This window comes from Bufo gargarizans, chromosome 7, assembly GCF_014858855.1.
Source record: "Bufo gargarizans isolate SCDJY-AF-19 chromosome 7, ASM1485885v1, whole genome shotgun sequence".
Lineage (NCBI taxonomy): Eukaryota > Metazoa > Chordata > Amphibia > Anura > Bufonidae > Bufo > Bufo gargarizans.
The window spans coordinates 14,327,013-14,346,229 of NC_058086.1; the positions used below are offsets into that span (position 1 = coordinate 14,327,013).

The 19,217-nt window shown below is 46.6% G+C and overlaps 1 protein-coding gene across 1 annotated transcript in view; it reads left to right on the forward strand.

Moving 5' to 3' along the window:
• Positions 1-19,217, forward strand: part of TNRC6B (trinucleotide repeat containing adaptor 6B) — a 101,958-nt gene that overhangs the window by 58,665 nt on the left and 24,076 nt on the right. The window contains 4 exon segments of the mRNA XM_044301510.1: positions 1,342-3,780; positions 14,283-14,441; positions 14,612-14,787; positions 18,046-18,120. Of these exon segments, the coding sequence (XP_044157445.1) occupies positions 1,342-3,780; positions 14,283-14,441; positions 14,612-14,787; positions 18,046-18,120 (2,849 nt within the window).

Here is a 19,217-nt window from a genome sequence, read left to right on the forward strand (position 1 = left end):
ACTTCTGTCCAGACATCTGTAGACTCTTATGTAGGCCCAAAAACTTGGCTTTTATCCTTCAGAGTGGAAACAGAAACAGTTCTCCGGTGATGTGCGTACACTCCGGATGTCCCTGTCAGTGGACCCATAAAGAGTTATGCACGGAAAATGCTATCTTAGAACCGAGTTGGTTCTTCAGTAAATTAAGTTTCCCTATTTTATTTGAAATGGGTGTTTTATACTTGCAATGAAGCTTTCAAGTTTTGTTTCATAACTATATAATGGTGGCCGGGAAAACCTGCTGTATTCTGTGAGGCAAATATTTCTAATTTACATTTTTTATGTAATTAAAGGCATTATGCAATACTATAAACTGCTGGGCCCCACACCGCCGCCGCCGCTGCTGCTTATCCCCGTGTGCTGATGAAAGCATCCATGTTCGGGGTGGGAAGCAGCCAATGGCAGACTAGAACGAGCCTCCCTAGCATCGCGGGTGACGCTATGGAGGCTCTTCCCTGTCCCCGCCTGCCATTGGCTGCTTCCTTTATCCCATCGCGCCCCAACCCCCCATTTTTACTCACTTCGGAGCAGGAGGAGTTGCATGTGCCCCACAACTCAGCTGACTATAGCACTAGGCTGTCTTCGGGGGTCCCATACATTGTATATGGTGCAGGAGGGCACGTGCATGACTGCAGCTTCATTTAAACTCCTCCTCCTCATTGTAGAGATCGGTGTTGGTCCTAGCCATGGGGCCACCAGCAATCAGATAGTTAACACTTGGGCCGCTTTCACACATCAGTGAATCATGGACGTGTGCTGTCCGTGGTCTCCATGGACAGCACACACATCCATTGACTGAGTGTATTCACACATCAGTAGTTTCCCGTGGGTCCGTGGTGACAACACAGAAGCATGCCATATTTCGTTCTGTGATTCCAGATCTCTTGCTTGCATTATATTCTATAGGTCCATGAAAACCACTGACGCAACACTGATGCCATCCATGTTTAGTTCTTGGTCTTCGCGGATCATAATTCTTTTTTTTAAGCCTAGCAGTGTTCATGAAATACGGGTGACACATAGAGGGCAAACAGACAGATTCTTCACGGATATTTTCATGGATGAACCTCTGACCATCTTGTCACGAATGTCATCACGCATGTGTGAAAGAGGCCTAATCCCGTGGATAGGTGATGAATGTGTTTTGGGCGACAACCCCTTTAAGGGGGAATGTTTTCTTGTACACACAGTAACTATAGACCCTTTTCTAAAATATTTATTGGATTACAGCTATGTAATGATGTGTTAATATTTACTGCTGAATTTAAATTTGAGTTTAATTTTAAGTTCTATTTTTTCCAGATTCATCGTCAGGGGCAGCTGCTACTTCAAATTATGCAAATTCCACTTGGGGCTCGGGAGCCCCATCCAGCAGCGGCCCTAACACAAACCCTCCCCACGCCTGGGACAAAGTGATTGTAGACGGGTCGGATATGGAAGAGTGGCCTTGCATAGCCGGCGTGGACGCAGAGCCCCCTTCCGACAACGCCACAGACAACAACAGTGCCTCGAACCCAGCCTCGGAGAAGGGTCCCCCACAAGGAAGCGCCACTAATCACAAAGGAAGGGGGGGCCAAGGCCAACAACAACAACAACAGCAGCAGCAGCAGCAGCAGCCTGGCAGTGAATGTATCCAGGGGGTATGGAAAGCTGACCCCAAGGCTAAGCCCGTCCCGTCTTCCAACCCTGCTACAGAGGGCGTTAATAGACTAGGAAACTGGAGGAATATGGGTGGGTCTGAAAGAACGGGGCCTGCCTCTGGTTTCAGCAATTTTAACCCAAATACCAACCCGTCGGCTTGGCCGGCCCTGGTTCAGGAAGGTAGCAGGAAAGGGAACCCAGAGCCAGATGGCAGCTTCTCCAGCGCACAGCTTGGCCCCACGGGTCCAACCTCTCGAGAGCAGCAGTCAAAGATGGAAAATGCGGGTGCCGGTTTTGCAGCCTCAAGCAGGGAGCCGGCAACAACCCATCACACTGACGGACCAAAAAATGGAAACACTAACTCTACAAACTCAAATTCTTCAAATCCCCTTGACAACAAGGGTACTGCCTTTGGGGCGGGGGATGCCTGCCGAGGTTCTGACCTCTCTGCTCAAAGCACTGGAGAAAGAAAGAATGGAGGGGTTGGCACTTGGGGGACAACAAGGGGTCAGTCTGTCACAGGAGATGCCAACAGTGGACATGGCAATTCTGGAAATAATGGACGAGAGAGGGAGGATGCAAGGAAAGTGTCTTCATCTCATAGACCCAATGGGTCCAGGGGAGATTTATGGGATAGTAAAAGTGGTGGAAATGGTTCTTGGGGATATGGCCCACAGGCAGATCCTGGTGAAGTGAAGTGGGGTGAAGGGAACAAATCATTGGCAGGTGGGGTGTCTCAGGGAGAATGGAAGCAGCCGTCTGGACAAGGACAAGAGGACTTAAAAGTTGGAGATTGGGGGGGTTCAAGCCAAGGAAATACTAGCACTGGAGCATGGGACAATCAGAAGGGTCACTCACTATCCGACAACCAGGGCAACACGTCATCATCGGCCTGCTGGGGCCGCTCTTCAAGCTCTGCGGGGAGTGAGGCAGGTGGGCAAAGCACTGGAAGCAACCCCAAGGCTGGGGGTAGTGGAGACAGCTTGAACTCCTGTAATAGGCGTTCAAATAGGCCTACTCTTCCAGATAGTCAGGCTGTTTTGCAGTCGATGCTGAATCGAACAGACTTAGATCCCAGAGTACTTTCTAACTCTGGCTGGGGCCAAACCCAGATAAAGCAAGATGCAGCATGGGATTCAGAGGAACTTAAATCTCGACCTGATGGTAAAGCAGATCGTGGCACTGAAGGCTGGGAAAATACATCACAGGCAAAGAGCTCAGGGGGTTGGGGGGACGCCCCCAGCCAAAGCAATCAAAATAAGTCTGGTTGGGGAGAATCCCCTGCCCCCGTTTCATCTGGTCAGGAATGGAAGGACACCAAAGCAACTAGCTGGAATGACTATAAAAATAGCCCATCTGGTTGGGGTGGTGGTGGAGGGAATGGTGGTGGGGTTGGTGGTCGTCAAGAGGAAAAGGCAGGTCCTGGATGGAAGAATGATAATGGTTCAAGTACTGAGCAAGGTTGGGGTACTCGACAAATGAATCCTGGGAGTGGATGGTCTGCTGGAAAGAATGGATGGGGAGGAAGCAACAGTGAGGACATGGAGCCTCCCAAAGGCCCTGTTGGCTGGGACGGTTCAGGAAACAAAGCTTCCTCTGGCTGGGGAGAAGTAGGGCAAAATGATGTTGGGTCTTGGGGCAATGGGGCTAATGTTAACCAAGCTTCTCGAAGTGGTTGGGAAGAGAGTAAAAGGCCACCTGGAGGGGGTAGTTGGGGAGAAGCACCTAGGCCTCCCGTACCCTGGAACAAGCAGCAGGAAGCTACACCAGCTGTACAGTCTCCTGGCTCTTGGGGCCCTCAGGCTCCAGCATCTGGAAATGGGCGGCAACCACCCACCCCAGGTTGGAAAGGTGGTCCTACCCCTACAGTGTCAAAGGATGAAGAGCCAAGTGGCTGGGAGGAGCCAACAACGCAATCCATCGGACGTAAAATAGACATTGATGATGGTACTGCGGCCTGGGGTGATCCTAACAGTTACAATTACAAGAATGTTAGCTTGTGGGACAAGAATGCGCAAGGAAACCCTGGACAGTTGCCACGGGAGCAGGGAATGCCAGGGTCAGTAGCCAGCAAGGCAGCGCCATCCGGTATGGGTCAAAGTAAGTTTTGTGACTGTGCAATCTGTATTATTTGCATTTCCTTTCAAGTCGTGTAGAGTTAAAATATTAATATTGAACCTGTCAATTATACCTAAATGATGGCATCAGCATGATCTGGTTTAAGTGATTTACCTTGGTAATCCACAGAACCAGATGGTGCCATCTTCTCAGCTCACTTTGGATCTTGCTTAGTTTGGTACCAACTTGAATGACAGGAATGGAGTGTTAGACCAGATTCACGCGAGCATAATGTGGATGCGTTTTCTGCCTGTATTTTGAATGTGTAAAACATCCGATCACAGATTTAGCTGACCACAAATCATAGGATCATAGATCGCCATGATGGTGTGAGTTCTGATCTGTAAACCTGCAGTCACACATCCAAAATACCCCCTTATTGCCCCCTTGTAAATGTTTCCTTAGGGTATATTCAGTTGGTGTTGTTAAAACTGCCATAGTGGCACCGTCCTTTACACACTGAAATTTTAGTTTTTTTTAAAGAAAAAAACTATTTTTAAAAGAATCTGTAACCATGAAAATGCAGTGCTATCTGCAGGCAGCATTAGGGTTGGACTGGCTCATCAAAACCGTGATTGAACATTTTACCTCAATTATGATTAATGAACAGCCGCAGTTGGAGCAGAGGTGGTAGGCGGCCGCAGTTGGAGCAGCGGTGGCAGCAGGGCCGTCTTTAATATTGATTAGTCCCTGGGTAAAAATTTACTTGGGGCCCCCTGGATCCCGCCTTCCTACACCTTAGCAGGCAATCACGCCCTCCACCACAACACACACACACAAAAAATCCACACATCTGGTAGAGTAAAGTGAATGACTGTAAATACTGATAACTCCAGCGGCTCAGGATCAGTGCTCTGGGCAGCTGGGCTCATGCTGGAAGTGGGCACCGCTCTGCAGGAAGGAGACCGGGGCTCGGCTCACCCTAGTGTTACAGTGCACCCCAGCACCCTATAGTATATAGCAATCCACAGTATGCAGTATAGCACCCTATAGTATACAGCACCACACAGTATGCAGTATAGCACCCCACACTATACAGCACCCCACACTATACAGTAGAGCAGTATAGCACTCCACACTATACAGCACCCACAGTATACAGCCCCCCACAGTATACAGTACAGCAGTATGGCACTCCACAATATGCGCCCCCCCCCCACCCCCCACAGTATATAGCACCCCACTATACATGTATCTTCACCCAAAAAACTCCACAGTTAAGGGAAACTTCTCCTGCAACACTCCTGGTAGGACCTGTGATGACCTCATAGCCATGTGACCAGTAATATTGCTAGGTTACTTGTCACATGGTGATGTCATCTAAGGTCCTAGATCACAGCTCACAGTACGCAGCCTGGACTCGGTGCCGGCAGGCATGGCATAGCAGCACCCCCTGTGTAGCTGACAGCCTGACACCCGGGGCAGAAGCTAGCAGGGCTCAAGAGGCAGCTGCCTTGGGCCCCCCAGGAGCAACTGGGCCCGGGGCAGCTGCCCCTTTTGCCCCCTGGTAAAGACGGCCCTGGGCAGCAGAGGGGGGAGGCGGCCGCAGTTGGAGCAGCGGTGGCAGAGGGGGGAGGCGGCCGCGGTTGGACAGTTGGGCCCCAAAGATCCAGGAGAAAAGTACCATTTAGAGCTGCCTTTGGAGCCAGTCACTTGCCGCAAGGGGCTATTTCTTTGATTCAAAACCTATTAGGTTTAATAAGCCTATTTATTGATAATGGAGGGTTGGGCCCAATGAACCCTAGTCCGACACTGGGAAGCATCTTATAGAGCAGGAGAAATTGAGCAGATTGATAGTTTTTTGGCAAAGCCTCAGAAAAGTTTGTACTTTATACATTAAATATCTGCTCTTTCTGAGCTTAGGACCGCCCACTTGGCTACTGTCAGTGATTGACAGCTGCGTGTTCACACTTATACAGGGAATTCTAGCAATCTCTGATAGAACTGTCCACTTGAATGAATAGATTACTAGTTTAGCTTAAAGAGGACCTTTCACCACTCCTGACCTGCCTATTTTAATAGCTATATGCATTCCCCACGTAGTAACAATTCTGGAGCATCTATTCTTATGTCTGTATGTTGTGCAATTCCTTTATTATTTGCACTAGAATATATGAATGAATTGCTAGCAGTCTGCAGTAAGGCTACAGTGGAGTGGTAACCAGTTGGGGTGTGTAGCTGCACAGTCTGAAAATGACAGCGCTGATTGGATAGTCATTCTGTGCAGGTACACACCTGTCCCCAACTGGTTACCTCCCCTCTGTACCCTTACTGTAGACTGCTAGCAATTCATACATAACTTATAGTGAAAATAATACAGGAATGGCACAACATAGAGCCATAAGAAGAAAGGCTCCAGATTTGTTATTACATGACGAATGCGTGGAGTTATTAAAACAGGAATGTCAGGAGTGGCGACAGGTCCTCTTTAACATATTACCAAAAACACTAAAATCAATCTGCTCAGCAACTCATGCTCTCTACCATGCTCCCTGTATATTGCGCTGCATTTTCATGGTGACCGGTCCTCTTTTTAGCGTTGTGTTTTTTAGTTTTGTTTTTTCTTTCTTTCTTTAATTAAAATATAATTTCCAGGTGCAATTTATGTTGATCCTAGGGCTGCAATCTATGGATGTCTCTTACGGTGACCATACACATTAGGTAGAAGTTGTTCATCTGCTGTTCAGCCATCAACCAATCATCGATCATTTCACAGACACGTCCATACACATCTACGTCCATATTGCCCTTTATACACCTCTACGTCCACATTGCCCTTTATACACCTCTACGTCCACATTGCCCATACACACTCAATCCAAACGGGCGATGGACGTACGTACTTTTGAAGAAAGCTCTCTTGTTTGCAAACAAGCTTTCTTTGAACTAAAGAGTTTTCCTTCTACTATTGGACAAAAAATATTAAACCCAGCAGAGCATGATAAGGCTACTTTCACACTTGCGCTTGATCGGATCCGATCATATTAATGCAGACGGAGGCTCCGTTCAGTACGGATCCGTCTGCATTAATAACTTAGAAAATTTTCTAAGTGCGCAAGATGCCTGAGCGGATCCGTTCAGACTTTCAATGTAAAGTCAATGGGGGACGGATCCGCTTGAAGATTGAGCCATATGGTGACCTCTTCAAGCGGATCCGTTCCCATTGACTTACATTGTAAGTCTGAACGGATCCGCTCGCCGCCAGGCGGACAGCTGAACGCTGCAAGCAGCGTTCAGCTGTCCGCCTGTCCGTGCGGAGGCGAGCGGAGCGGAGGCTGAACGCCGCCAGACTGATGCAGTCTGAGCGGATCCCCTCCATTCAGACTGCATCAGGGCTGGACGGAGGCGTTCGGGTCCGCTCGTGAGCTCCTTCAAACGGAGCTCACGAGCGGACCGACGAACGCTAGTGTGAAACTAGCCTAAATGTTATTGATCGGCTGAAACAATAATTTACTGTAAAGTTTCACCAGAAGAACGTTATTTTTGGTTGACATTGTCCATTTTGCTCAACTTCAGACTGTTACGTATGGCCACCGTTAGTGCTCATGCAGACTGTGTAGAGACCACTGCAAGGGGTCTGTACGGCCCCTTACTATGGAGTTACACAGCCATGCAGGGCTTGGTTAGACTCCGTGTACAGAGATATTCTGCCCTAGATGCAGTCCTGAAGGCGTCTGATGGACCATGCATGCATATGAAATGAGAGGCATTTGGAGGGACAGTAGAGGTTTTATAGACCTCCGTGGCAGTCCACTCTGCACAAAATGGAGCCGCAGTAAAATGAGGTGTATGATCTCTCAGCTGGAGTCACAAAGTTAGAAGTGGATCTAAAAAGAATGACTAAAATGGTGTGACCCCCACAGGGAGGCCGCTCAGACGGTAACCAGTGGCTGCACAAGTTTGTGGCAAACTTTTGTGAACATTGGTTTCCGCTAATGGCGGTGGTTTGGCCGCACCACGGGATTACACCTGAAAGTCATTCTACATTGATTGCTGTAAATCATATAAAGAAGCATGTAGGTAACAGATGCTCTGCATAAGCAATTCTCTGTGGACACAGAGGTTTCTCAGGTGAGAATTACAATAATTATGCATCAACTGGAGTCGCCTGCAAAAAAAATGTTGCTAGGATCAGAAGTGTCTTTTCATAGAGCAGGGGTGCCAAACGGCGAAATCATTACCACTCATAACCGAAGTGTCCACACTACATATACCGTTAGTCCCGATATACCGCGGTGTTAAGAATCAGCGATATTAGCATTTCTTAATTATTGTGGTATTTTAGTAACGTCATGGGGCAGTCGTGCACTAAAACATCAGCATGGTGTTCATCGTCTGGAGTCTGCACCGCCGCTATATCTGTCCCTACACAGCTTGTATAGTTATATGGTGTACAGCACAGTGCATACAGGGTGCAGGGTCAGTGTGTACAGTTATATGGTGTACAGCACAGTGTATACAGGGTGTAGGGTCAGTGTATACAGTTATATGGTGTACAGCACAGTGTATACAGGGTGCAGGGTCAGTGTGTACAGTTATATGGTGTACAGCACAGTGTATACAGGGTGCAGGGTCAGTGTATACAGTTATATGGTGTACAGCACAGTGTATACAGGGTGCAGGGTCAGTGAGTACAGTTATATGGTGTACAGCACAGTGCATACAGGGTGCAGGGTCAGTGTGTACAGTTATATGGTGTACAGCACAGTGTATACAGGGTGTAGGGTCAGTGTATACAGTTATATGGTGTACAGCACAGTGTATACAGGGTGCAGGGTCAGTGAGTACAGTTATATGGTGTACAGCACAGTGTATACAGGGTGCAGGGTCAGTGAGTACAGTTATATGGTGTACAGCACAGTGTATACAGGGTGCAGGGTCAGTGAGTACAGTTATATGGTGTACAGCACAGTGTATACAGGGTGCAGGGTCAGTGAGTACAGTTATATGGTGTACAGCACAGTGTATACAGGGTGCAGGGTCAGTGTATACAGTTATATGGTGTACAGCAGTGCATACAGGGTGCAGGGTCAGTGTATACAGTTATATGGTGTACAGCAGTGCATACAGGGTGCAGGGTCAGTGTATAGAGTTATATGGTGTACAGCACAGTGTATACAGGGTGTAGGGTCAGTGTATACAGTTATATGGTGTACAGCACAGTGTATACAGGGTGCAGGGTCAGTGTGTACAGTTATATGGTGTACAGCACAGTGTATACAGGGTGCAGGGTCAGTGTATACAGTTATATGGTGTACAGCACAGTGTATACAGGGTGCAGGGTCAGTGAGTACAGTTATATGGTGTACAGCACAGTGTATACAGGGTGCAGGGTCAGTGAGTACAGTTATATGGTGTACAGCACAGTGTATACAGGGTGCAGGGTCAGTGAGTACAGTTATATGGTGTACAGCACAGTGTATACAGGGTGCAGGGTCAGTGTATAGAGTTATATGGTGTACAGCACAGTGTATACAGGGTGCAGGGTCAGTGAGTACAGTTATATGGTGTACAGCACAGTGTATACAGGGTGCAGGGTCAGTGAGTACAGTTATATGGTGTACAGCACAGTGCATACAGGGTGCAGGGTCAGTGTATACAGTTATATGGTGTACAGCACAGTGTATACAGGGTGCAGGGTCAGTGTGTACAGTTATATGGTGTACAGCACAGTGTATACAGGGTGCAGGGTCAGTGAGTAGTTATATGGTGTACAGCACAGTGCATACAGGGTGCAGGGTCAGTGAGTACAGTTATATGGTGTACAGCAGTGCATACAGGGTGCAGGGTCAGTGAGTACAGTTATATGGTGTACAGCACAGTGTATACAGGGTGCAGGGTCAGTGAGTACAGTTATATGGTGTACAGCACAGTGTATACAGGGTGCAGGGTCAGTGAGTACAGTTATATGGTGTACAGCACAGTGTATACAGGGTGCAGGGTCAGTGAGTACAGTTATATGGTGTACAGCACAGTGTATACAGGGTGCAGGGTCAGTGTATAGAGTTATATGGTGTACAGCACAGTGTATACAGGGTGCAGGGTCAGTGAGTACAGTTATATGGTGTACAGCACAGTGTATACAGGGTGCAGGGTCAGTGAGTACAGTTATATGGTGTACAGCACAGTGCATACAGGGTGCAGGGTCAGTGTATACAGTTATATGGTGTACAGCACAGTGTATACAGGGTGCAGGGTCAGTGTGTACAGTTATATGGTGTACAGCACAGTGTATACAGGGTGCAGGGTCAGTGAGTAGTTATATGGTGTACAGCACAGTGCATACAGGGTGCAGGGTCAGTGAGTACAGTTATATGGTGTACAGCAGTGCATACAGGGTGCAGGGTCAGTGAGTACAGTTATATGGTGTACAGCACAGTGTATACAGGGTGCAGGGTCAGTGAGTACAGTTATATGGTGTACAGCACAGTGTATACAGGGTGCAGGGTCAGTGAGTACAGTTATATGGTGTACAGCACAGTGTATACAGGGTGCAGGGTCAGTGAGTACAGTTATATGGTGTACAGCACAGTGTATACAGGGTGCAGGGTCAGTGTATAGAGTTATATGGTGTACAGCACAGTGTATACAGGGTGCAGGGTCAGTGAGTACAGTTATATGGTGTACAGCACAGTGTATACAGGGTGCAGGGTCAGTGAGTACAGTTATATGGTGTACAGCACAGTGTATACAGGGTGCAGGGTCAGTGAGTACAGTTATATGGTGTACAGCACAGTGTATTAGGGATCGACCGATTATCGGATTTACCGATATTATCGGCCGATATTCAGGATTTTGAACACTATCGGTATCGGCATTTATTTTGCCGATATTCCGATAGTGTATGGGGAACACAGATCGCGCTGCTGACAGCGCTCTCCATGTTCCCTCAGCAGCAGCACAGGGGAGAAGGAAGCAGTGTCTCCTCCCCCTGTGCTGCTGCTGCCGCCAATGTAAGGACAGGGGACAGGAGGAGGGGAGGAGCTATGGCCACTGCGCCACCAATGAAGCTTAATCTATCATTCATTCATATACAGGAGGCGGGAGCTGCAGGATCACATAGCCGGCTCCCGGCCTCTATGTTGCTGTAGCTGCGATCTGCGGTAGTTAACTCCTCAGGTGCCGCGGATCGCAGCTACTGCTCATAGAGGTCGGGAGCCGGCTATGTGATCCTGCAGCCAGCTCCCGCCTCCTGTATATGAATAAATGAGAGAATAAGCTTCATTGGTGGCGCAGTGCGCCCCCCAGTATCAGACATTGGTGGCGCAGTGCGCCCCCCCCCCCCCCCCAGTGGTGGCGCATAGGGCCCCCCCACCCCAGTCGCAGTGCGCCCCTCCACAGGATCCCCTCTCCCTTGCTCCTCCGATCGGAGCCCCAGTGTGAGCTCCTATTCACCCTGATAGATCTCTATCAGGGTGAATAGGACAAGGATTCTAGTCCCTAAGGGGGCTAAAAGTTAGTTAAAAAAAAAAAAATTACAAAAAAATAATAAAAACACCAAAATATTAAATATAAATGAAAAAGAAAGATTTACAAAAAAAAAATACACATTAACAATAAACATTAATTTTCAGCAGATTTGTGGGAATTTTTTATTTTTTTTTTCAAAAATGAAAATTCCCAGAATATCGGTATAAATTATCGGCTATCGGCCTGAAAGTTCACAAATTATCGGTATCGGCCCTAAAAAATCAATATCGGTCGATCCCTACAGTGTATACAGGGTGCAGGATCAGTGTATAGTTATATGGTGTACAGCACAGTGTATTCAGGGTGCAGGGTCAGTGTATAGAGTTATATGGTGTACAGCACAGTGTATACAGGGTGCAGGGTCAGTGAGTACAGTTATATGGTGTACAGCAGTGCATACAGGGTGCAGGGTCAGTGTATAGAGTTATATGGTGTACAGCACGGTGTATACAGGGTGCAGGGTCAGTGAGTACAGTTATATGGTGTACAGCACAGTGTATACAGGGTGCAGGGTCAGTGAGTACAGTTATATGGTGTACAGCACAGTGTATACAGGGTGCAGGGTCAGTGTATAGAGTTATATGGTGTACAGCACAGTGTATACAGGGTGCAGGGTCAGTGAGTACAGTTATATGGTGTACAGCACAGTGTATACAGGGTGCAGGGTAAGTGTATACAGTTATATGGTGTACAGCACAGAGTATACAGGGTGCAGGGTCAGTGAGTACAGTTATATGGTGTACAGCAGTGCATACAGGGTGCAGGGTCAGTGTATAGAGTTATATGGTGTACAGCACAGTGTATACAGGGTGCAGGGTCAGTGAGTACAGTTATATGGTGTACAGCACAGTGTATACAGGGTGCAGGGTCAGTGTATACAGTTATATGGTGTACAGCACAGTGTATACAGGGTGCAGGGTCAGTGAGTACAGTTATATGGTGTACAGCACAGTGTATACAGGGTGCAGGGTCAGTGAGTACAGTTATATGGTGTACAGCACAGTGTATACAGGGTGCAGGGTCAGTGAGTACAGTTATATGGTGTACAGCACAGTGTATACAGGGTGCAGGGTCAGTGTATAGAGTTATATGGTGTACAGCACAGTGTATACAGGGTGCAGGGTCAGTGAGTACAGTTATATGGTGTACAGCACAGTGTACAGGGTGCAGGGTCAGTGTAGTACAGTTATATGGTGTACAGCACAGTGTATACAGGGTGCAGGGGTCAGTGTAGTACAGTTATATGGTGTACAGCACAGTGTATACAGGGTGCAGGGTCAGTGTAGTACAGTTATATGGTGTACAGCACAGTGTATACAGGGTGCAGGGTCAGTGAGTACAGTTATATGGTGTACAGCACAGTGTATACAGGGTGCAGGGTCAGGTATACAGTTATATGGTGTACAGCACAGTGTATACAGGGTGCAGGGTCAGTGTAGTACAGTTATATGGTGTACAGCACAGTGTATACAGGGTGCAGGGTCAGTGTATAGAGTTATATGGTGTACAGCACAGTGTATACAGGGTGCAGGGTCAGTGTATAGAGTTATATGGTGTACAGCACAGTGTATACAGGGTGCAGGGTCAGTGAGTACAGTTATATGGTGTACAGCACAGTGTATACAGGGTGCAGGGTCAGTGTAGTACAGTTATATGGTGTACAGCACAGTGTATACAGGGTGCAGGGTCAGTGTATACAGTTATATGGTGTACAGCAGTGTATACAGGTGCAGGGTCAGTGAGTACAGTTATATGGTGTACAGCACAGTGTATACAGGGTGCAGGGTCAGTGAGTACAGTTATATGGTGTACAGCACAGTGTATACAGGGTGCAGGGTCAGTGAGTACAGTTATATGGTGTACAGCACAGTGTATACAGGGTGCAGGGTCAGTGAGTACAGTTATATGGTGTACAGCACAGTGTATACAGGGTGCAGGGTCAGTGAGTACAGTTATATGGTGTACAGCAGTGCATACAGGGTGCAGGGTCAGTGTATAGAGTTATATGGTGTACAGCACAGTGTATACAGGGTGCAGGGTCAGTGTATACAGTTATATGGTGTACAGCAGTGCATACAGGGTGCAGGGTCAGTGTATAGAGTTATATGGTGTACAGCACAGTGTATACAGGGTGCAGGGTCAGTGAGTACCATATGGTCCTGCTTCTGTTTAGTCCCCTGCCACTTCTTGGTCCCTCGTAGGACCAGGTCCTGTGATCGAAGTGGCTAATCGCAAGCTTGAGTGGTCACAGTGGCTTGAACGTGACGACCAGGACACAGTCCCTTTCCTGGTCTTGTGAGAACTGGAAGCAGCGGGGTAGGATCAGTGGCATCACAGTAGACGGGTCAGGATTTTTGTTCAGGGTCCCAAGGGGCTTCTCTGAGGCCAAACAACCCCTGTAATTCTTCAAATTCCCCTACTTCTACCATCTAAGGGTCCATTCACACTACCGTAAAATCGGTCTGCATCCGTTCCACAATTTTGCGGAACAGGTGCGGACCCATTCATTTTCAATAGGACCGGAATGTGCTGTCCGCATTTGCGGATCCGCACTGCCATTCCACCAAAAAATAGAACATGCGGACAAGAAAAGGCATTTTCTATGAGAGTGCCAGCGATGTGCGGTCTGCAAAGTTGCCGGTGTCTGTTTTGCCGATCTGCAATTTGCGTATCCGCAAAACGCATACGGATGTGTGAATGGACCATAGGTGTGATGAGAGCTCTTCTGACGGATCTCACTCTGAACTAGACTGAGCAGCCTGCAATGTAGGTGGTCCAGTGCGGGCTGAAGAAAAGAAATGGTTGGAAATTTTTAATTGGAATCGATTACAAAAAATTCTACCAAGTAAAGGATGCAATTCAATTTAAAAAAAAAAATAAAAAAAAAATCTGCAACTGTATCAGTCAATTGCCGATCCACCAAGATGTGCTTTATCACTAGATTTGAGTCCACTTGCTCCAATCCCGATCCTTGTGCCATCTACCAAATTTCTTATTTTCATTTGTATTCATAGTTTGGAGCAAAAATAAGGTTCCTCCTACTGATAATGGGACATCAGCCTGGGGCGAACCGTCTGAACCTGCTTCCGGATGGGGAGAAGGAGAGGAGACAGGACCTCCAACCCCAGGTTGGGGAAATGCAGCCCCTGTAGCTCCCAGTGCCATGAAAACTGGTGAGTGCCATTGTGAAGACATGGTGGGCGATATTCTGAAGTTTTGGGTTTACTTTTCTGTTTTTCCTGTTTTTACATGCAAAAAAACAAGTGAGATCTGCAGTTATACTGGAATAAAATAAATGTTTTGAAATTAAAAGCAAAAAGAATTATAAGTTTTTCATATGCAGGTACAAAAACTATGCAAGATGGCTGGGGAGAAACTGAAGGACCGGTGTCTGGGACGCGTCACAGCAGTTGGGACGAAGAGGAGGAAGGTGGTGTCTGGAATAGTGCAGGATCTCAGGGAAGTGGCTCCTCCCACAATTCGGCAGGGTGGGGCCAAGGAAAGAAACCACAGATCAAGGTGAGGCTCTGGTGCCGTGGCAGCTTTGTGGTGCTTTTCATCAGTTCTCCGTTGTATTGTACATATAGTCTCCTATAAAGAGTAAATGCATTTATATAAAAGATGTGTACCAACATATTTTCTTTTATGAATTAGAGCATGTTGGCACATATTAGACCACACCTTTTCTTGCTTAGCCACGCCCCTTGTCAGACAAAACTTGTATAGAGCACATAATAAATATGGTGTAAAGCATATACATCATTTTTGACAAAAACTGAAGCCAGCATTCTGCCTCGTAAATCTCCCCCATCTCCTGTTTCTGTCTCTTAGAGTATGTTCACACTGCGCTTAAACCGCCTCCCATTATTTTCAATAGGAGTCCTCGCAACTTGTGGCTGAGGATTTTTTACGTGCAGTTTTCCTGGCCACACCAAGAATGAACATGTCCATGCTTAGCAGCTTCACCCGCAAAAAACACGAGAAACAGCGACATTAAAGAGGACCTGTCGCCTCTCCTGACATGCCTGTTTTAATAGCTTTATGCCAGGGGTGGCCAACCTTGCAGACACAAAGAGCCAGGAAAAAAAAACTTATGACTACAAGGAGCTACAAACTATACATCGCGCGGTTGTGATTTTTTTTTTATATCTTTTTGCGGCGTTCACCGCATATGAACTATTTTTTTTCTTATAGTTCACACTTTTTTGGGCATGGCGATATGGAAGGCTACTTTCACACTGGCGTTTTTAATTCTGTTTGTGAGATCCGTTTCGGGGATCTCACAAACGGATCAGTTCAGCCCCAATGCATTCTGAATGGATAAGGATACGTTCAGAATGCATAAGTTTGGCTCCGTTCCGCCTCCATTCCGCTCTGGATGCGGAGCCAAGCGGCTCCGTCCTGACTTACAATGTAAGTCAATGGGGACGGATCCATTTTCACTGACACAATATGGTGCAATTGAAAACGGATCCGTCCCCCATTGACTTTTAATGTAATTCAAGACTGATCCGTTTTGACTTACTTTTTATTTTAAAAAGTTTGCATTATAGGTGCGCATACCAGACGGATCTGCACGTAATGCAGGTGTTAAAAGAGCCTAATATGTTTATTTTTTATTGTTTGTAAATTTTATATGTAAAATTGAGAAGGGGAGCAATTATTATTATTTTTTTATTAGCCCCCTTAGAGGCTAGAACCCTTGTCCTATTCACCCTAATAGAGCTCTATCAGGGTTAATACGACTTCATACTCTCCCTGCTGCCCTGTGCATAGTACACACAGCAGCAGGGAGCTTACCATGGCAGCCAGGGCTTCAGTAGCGTCCTGGCTGCCATGGTAATAGATCGGAGCCCCAGGATTAACTGCCACCAATGAAGAGGGGGGAGGGGACCCTGTGGCCACTGCCACCAATAATACTACTACTTGGGGGTGCGGCACCTGAGGGGTTAATTTCCTCAGATCACACCATTATTGAGGCCGGGTTTGTGATACCACCGCCGGCACCCGTTGCCTCCTATACTTGAACTAATGTGTTAATTACATTCATTGGTGATGCAGTGGCCACAGCTGCTCCCCTTCTCCTCCCTGCTATCTCCCCATCGGTGGCATCGGCAGCCGCGTCACAGTAGGGAGGGAGGGACTCCCTCCCTCTCCACGCGCGTGCCATGTTCTCTATTAGGCGGCGCAGCTGCTTCCCATCTCCACCGCTAAAGCCGCCCTTGATGTGGCAAATAGCCGCATGTGGCTCGAGAGCCGCGGGTTGGCCACCCTTGCTTTATGCATTCCCCATGTGATAACAGTTCTGTAGCATCTATTCTTATGGCTCTATGTTGTGCCATTCCTTTATTACTTCTACTAGAATATATGAATGAATTGCTAGCAGTCTGCAGTAAGGGTACAGAGGGAAGGTAACCAGTTGGGAGTGTGTATCTGCACAGTCCAAAAATGGCAGCACTGATTGGATAGAGTGAGTCTGTGCAGGAACACAACCCCAACTGGTTACCTCCCCTCTGTACCCTTACTGCAGACTGCTAGCAATTCATTCATATCTTCTAGTAGAAATAGTAAAGGAATGGCACAACATAGAGACATAAGAAATGATGCTCCAGAATTGTTACATGGGGAATGCATAAAGCTATTTAAACAGGCATGTCAGGAGAGGTGACAGGTCCTCTTTAATGTTGCTGTTTCTCGTGGTTTTTGCAGGGGAACTGTCCTTGTCCGTAATGCGGACAATAATAGGACATGTTCTGTGTTTTTGCGGAACGGAAATATGGACATACGGAATGCACACGGAGTAACTTCTATTTTTTATGCGGACGACCCATTGAAATGAATGGTTCCGCATACAGCGTGGCTTAGCAAGAAAAGGTGTGGCCTAGATGCTCCAGAATTGTTACATGGGGAATGCATAAAGCTATTACAGCAGGCAGGTCAGGAGTGGTGACAGGTCCTCTTTAATGTTCTCACCAGTTAGCTTAGAAAATGGCGATGCAAAGAAATGTTAGATTTTATCCAACTTGGGCTACATGCACATGAACGTATTTTGTTTTTGTATCTTTTCCATTTTTTTTTTTTTTTTTGTGGATAGGATGGGGACCCATTTATTTCAATGGTTCAGCAAAAAATGCAGACAGCACACAATGTGCTGTCCGCATTAGTATGTCCGTTCGGTAGCCTCGCAAAAAAAGTTGCAATAGATCCGCAAAAAAAAAACAGATGCGGTCGTGTGCATGTAGCCTTATCCTGTAAAAAAATAATGGAATGGAAAATTAAAAACCGTTATAGCTATTGGAATGTAGGAAGGAAAAAACAAAAATGGGCCTGGTCCTTAAGTGGTTAAAGTCTGTGGCGTTATCCAATATAAAAAAAAAAAAAAAAGAAAATGAATCTTGGCAAAAGTGCTAGACTGATTGTGAAAGAAAAGTTATGATGTTCTCTGCAGCAAAAAATCCTGTGCTGCTTCTAGGAAAGCTAAGGTTTGTCTTTAACTAACACAATGAGTTAATAAGGGTCGTCGGAGAGCAGATCCGTCAGGGTGATGGCTCCTGCTACACCGTGGCACTAGTCTGAACAGAGCCTAACATATAGTGATCTTCATGACGTGAGTTTTATTAAATTGGGACAAATATGATCACACAATACAAGTATACCATTATAGGGGTATCTAAGGCGGGGGTGGGGGTGGAGTACCCAGTTAGTGGTTAATCTTTGTTTTGCGTGAAATTCTCTATGTAAATGAAGCCTCACAACCGAATGCCTTCTTACTTGCAGGGTTCCCTAAAAGGGGGAAACAATGATTCCTGGATAAACCCATTGTCCAAGCAGTTCTCAAACATGGGATTACTGGTGAGCGCCATTACCTGTATTGAATCTGCCTAGCTTCTGAATGATTGATAAATATGTACTCCTCTATATGAATTGGGCCAACCACCCAATAGCCATCACCTCTCTGCCAGAAGAAAGAAGAACTGGCACTATGAATTTGCTTTCCTTCCTTTTGTTCTCACTTTTTGGAGTGATTAGACTAAGGGTACATTCATATGACTGTATGTGCAGAGTAGCCCGCCTCCAGCGATGGTATGACAAGATGAAGGAGCAAGTGGATGTTTTTTTTTTTTTTTTTTTTTTATGACCCTCAAGTCACCGTTGGGCACATCGGATTGTGTTGGCCGGTACTGCTTGCAGGTCTTCAGCAGTGATGCTGCAGAAGAAATAATGTCCTGCTTTTTCCAACAAGATTGGTCAACATGCCGCACCTCACAGAACTCAGTGGAACGGGTTCCTGAACTGCTTACAGAGGAACGAACTGTGAGCAAGGGGTTATGTCCACCACGTTCTCCAGACCTGTCCTCATGAGATTTTTATCTGTGGGGAACGATCCACGTCCCCTGGAGGAACTGAAGAAGAACATCACAAATGCCATCTGCAGCATCAGCCAACACAATCCGAAGTGCCAAAAGATGCAGAGACGTGAACAGGGACAACTTTCTGCATCTTTTGTGAGTATTAAAAAAATAAATAAAAATAATCCACTTGCTCATTCATCTTATCGCTGGAGGCGGGATACTTTCTTGTGTCCACAAAATGTGGATCCACACATCGATGTTTTCCGCCAAATACGGTCTTGTGAATGCCCCCTAATGGGTATATTTTAGGGCGCTGCTGTAAAGGCAATCCTCTAATGTGTTAGACATTATGGTACTTAATGAATATTCATTAGGGGGTTCTTGGTATGGGAAACCATGAAGGATGAATTTCAAAGAATAGAATGAGAGACCTATGGATATATTTTGTGACTTTAGCCCCTTCACGTAGGGCTTCACGTCTTGCAGTCTCCACTATACCTGAGACGATGACCATGCTAAAGACTTGTTTATGTCTGCGTGGATTTCTATTATATTTAGTAAGAAAAATATGGATTGCCTGCCGCCTTCCCTTTCTGT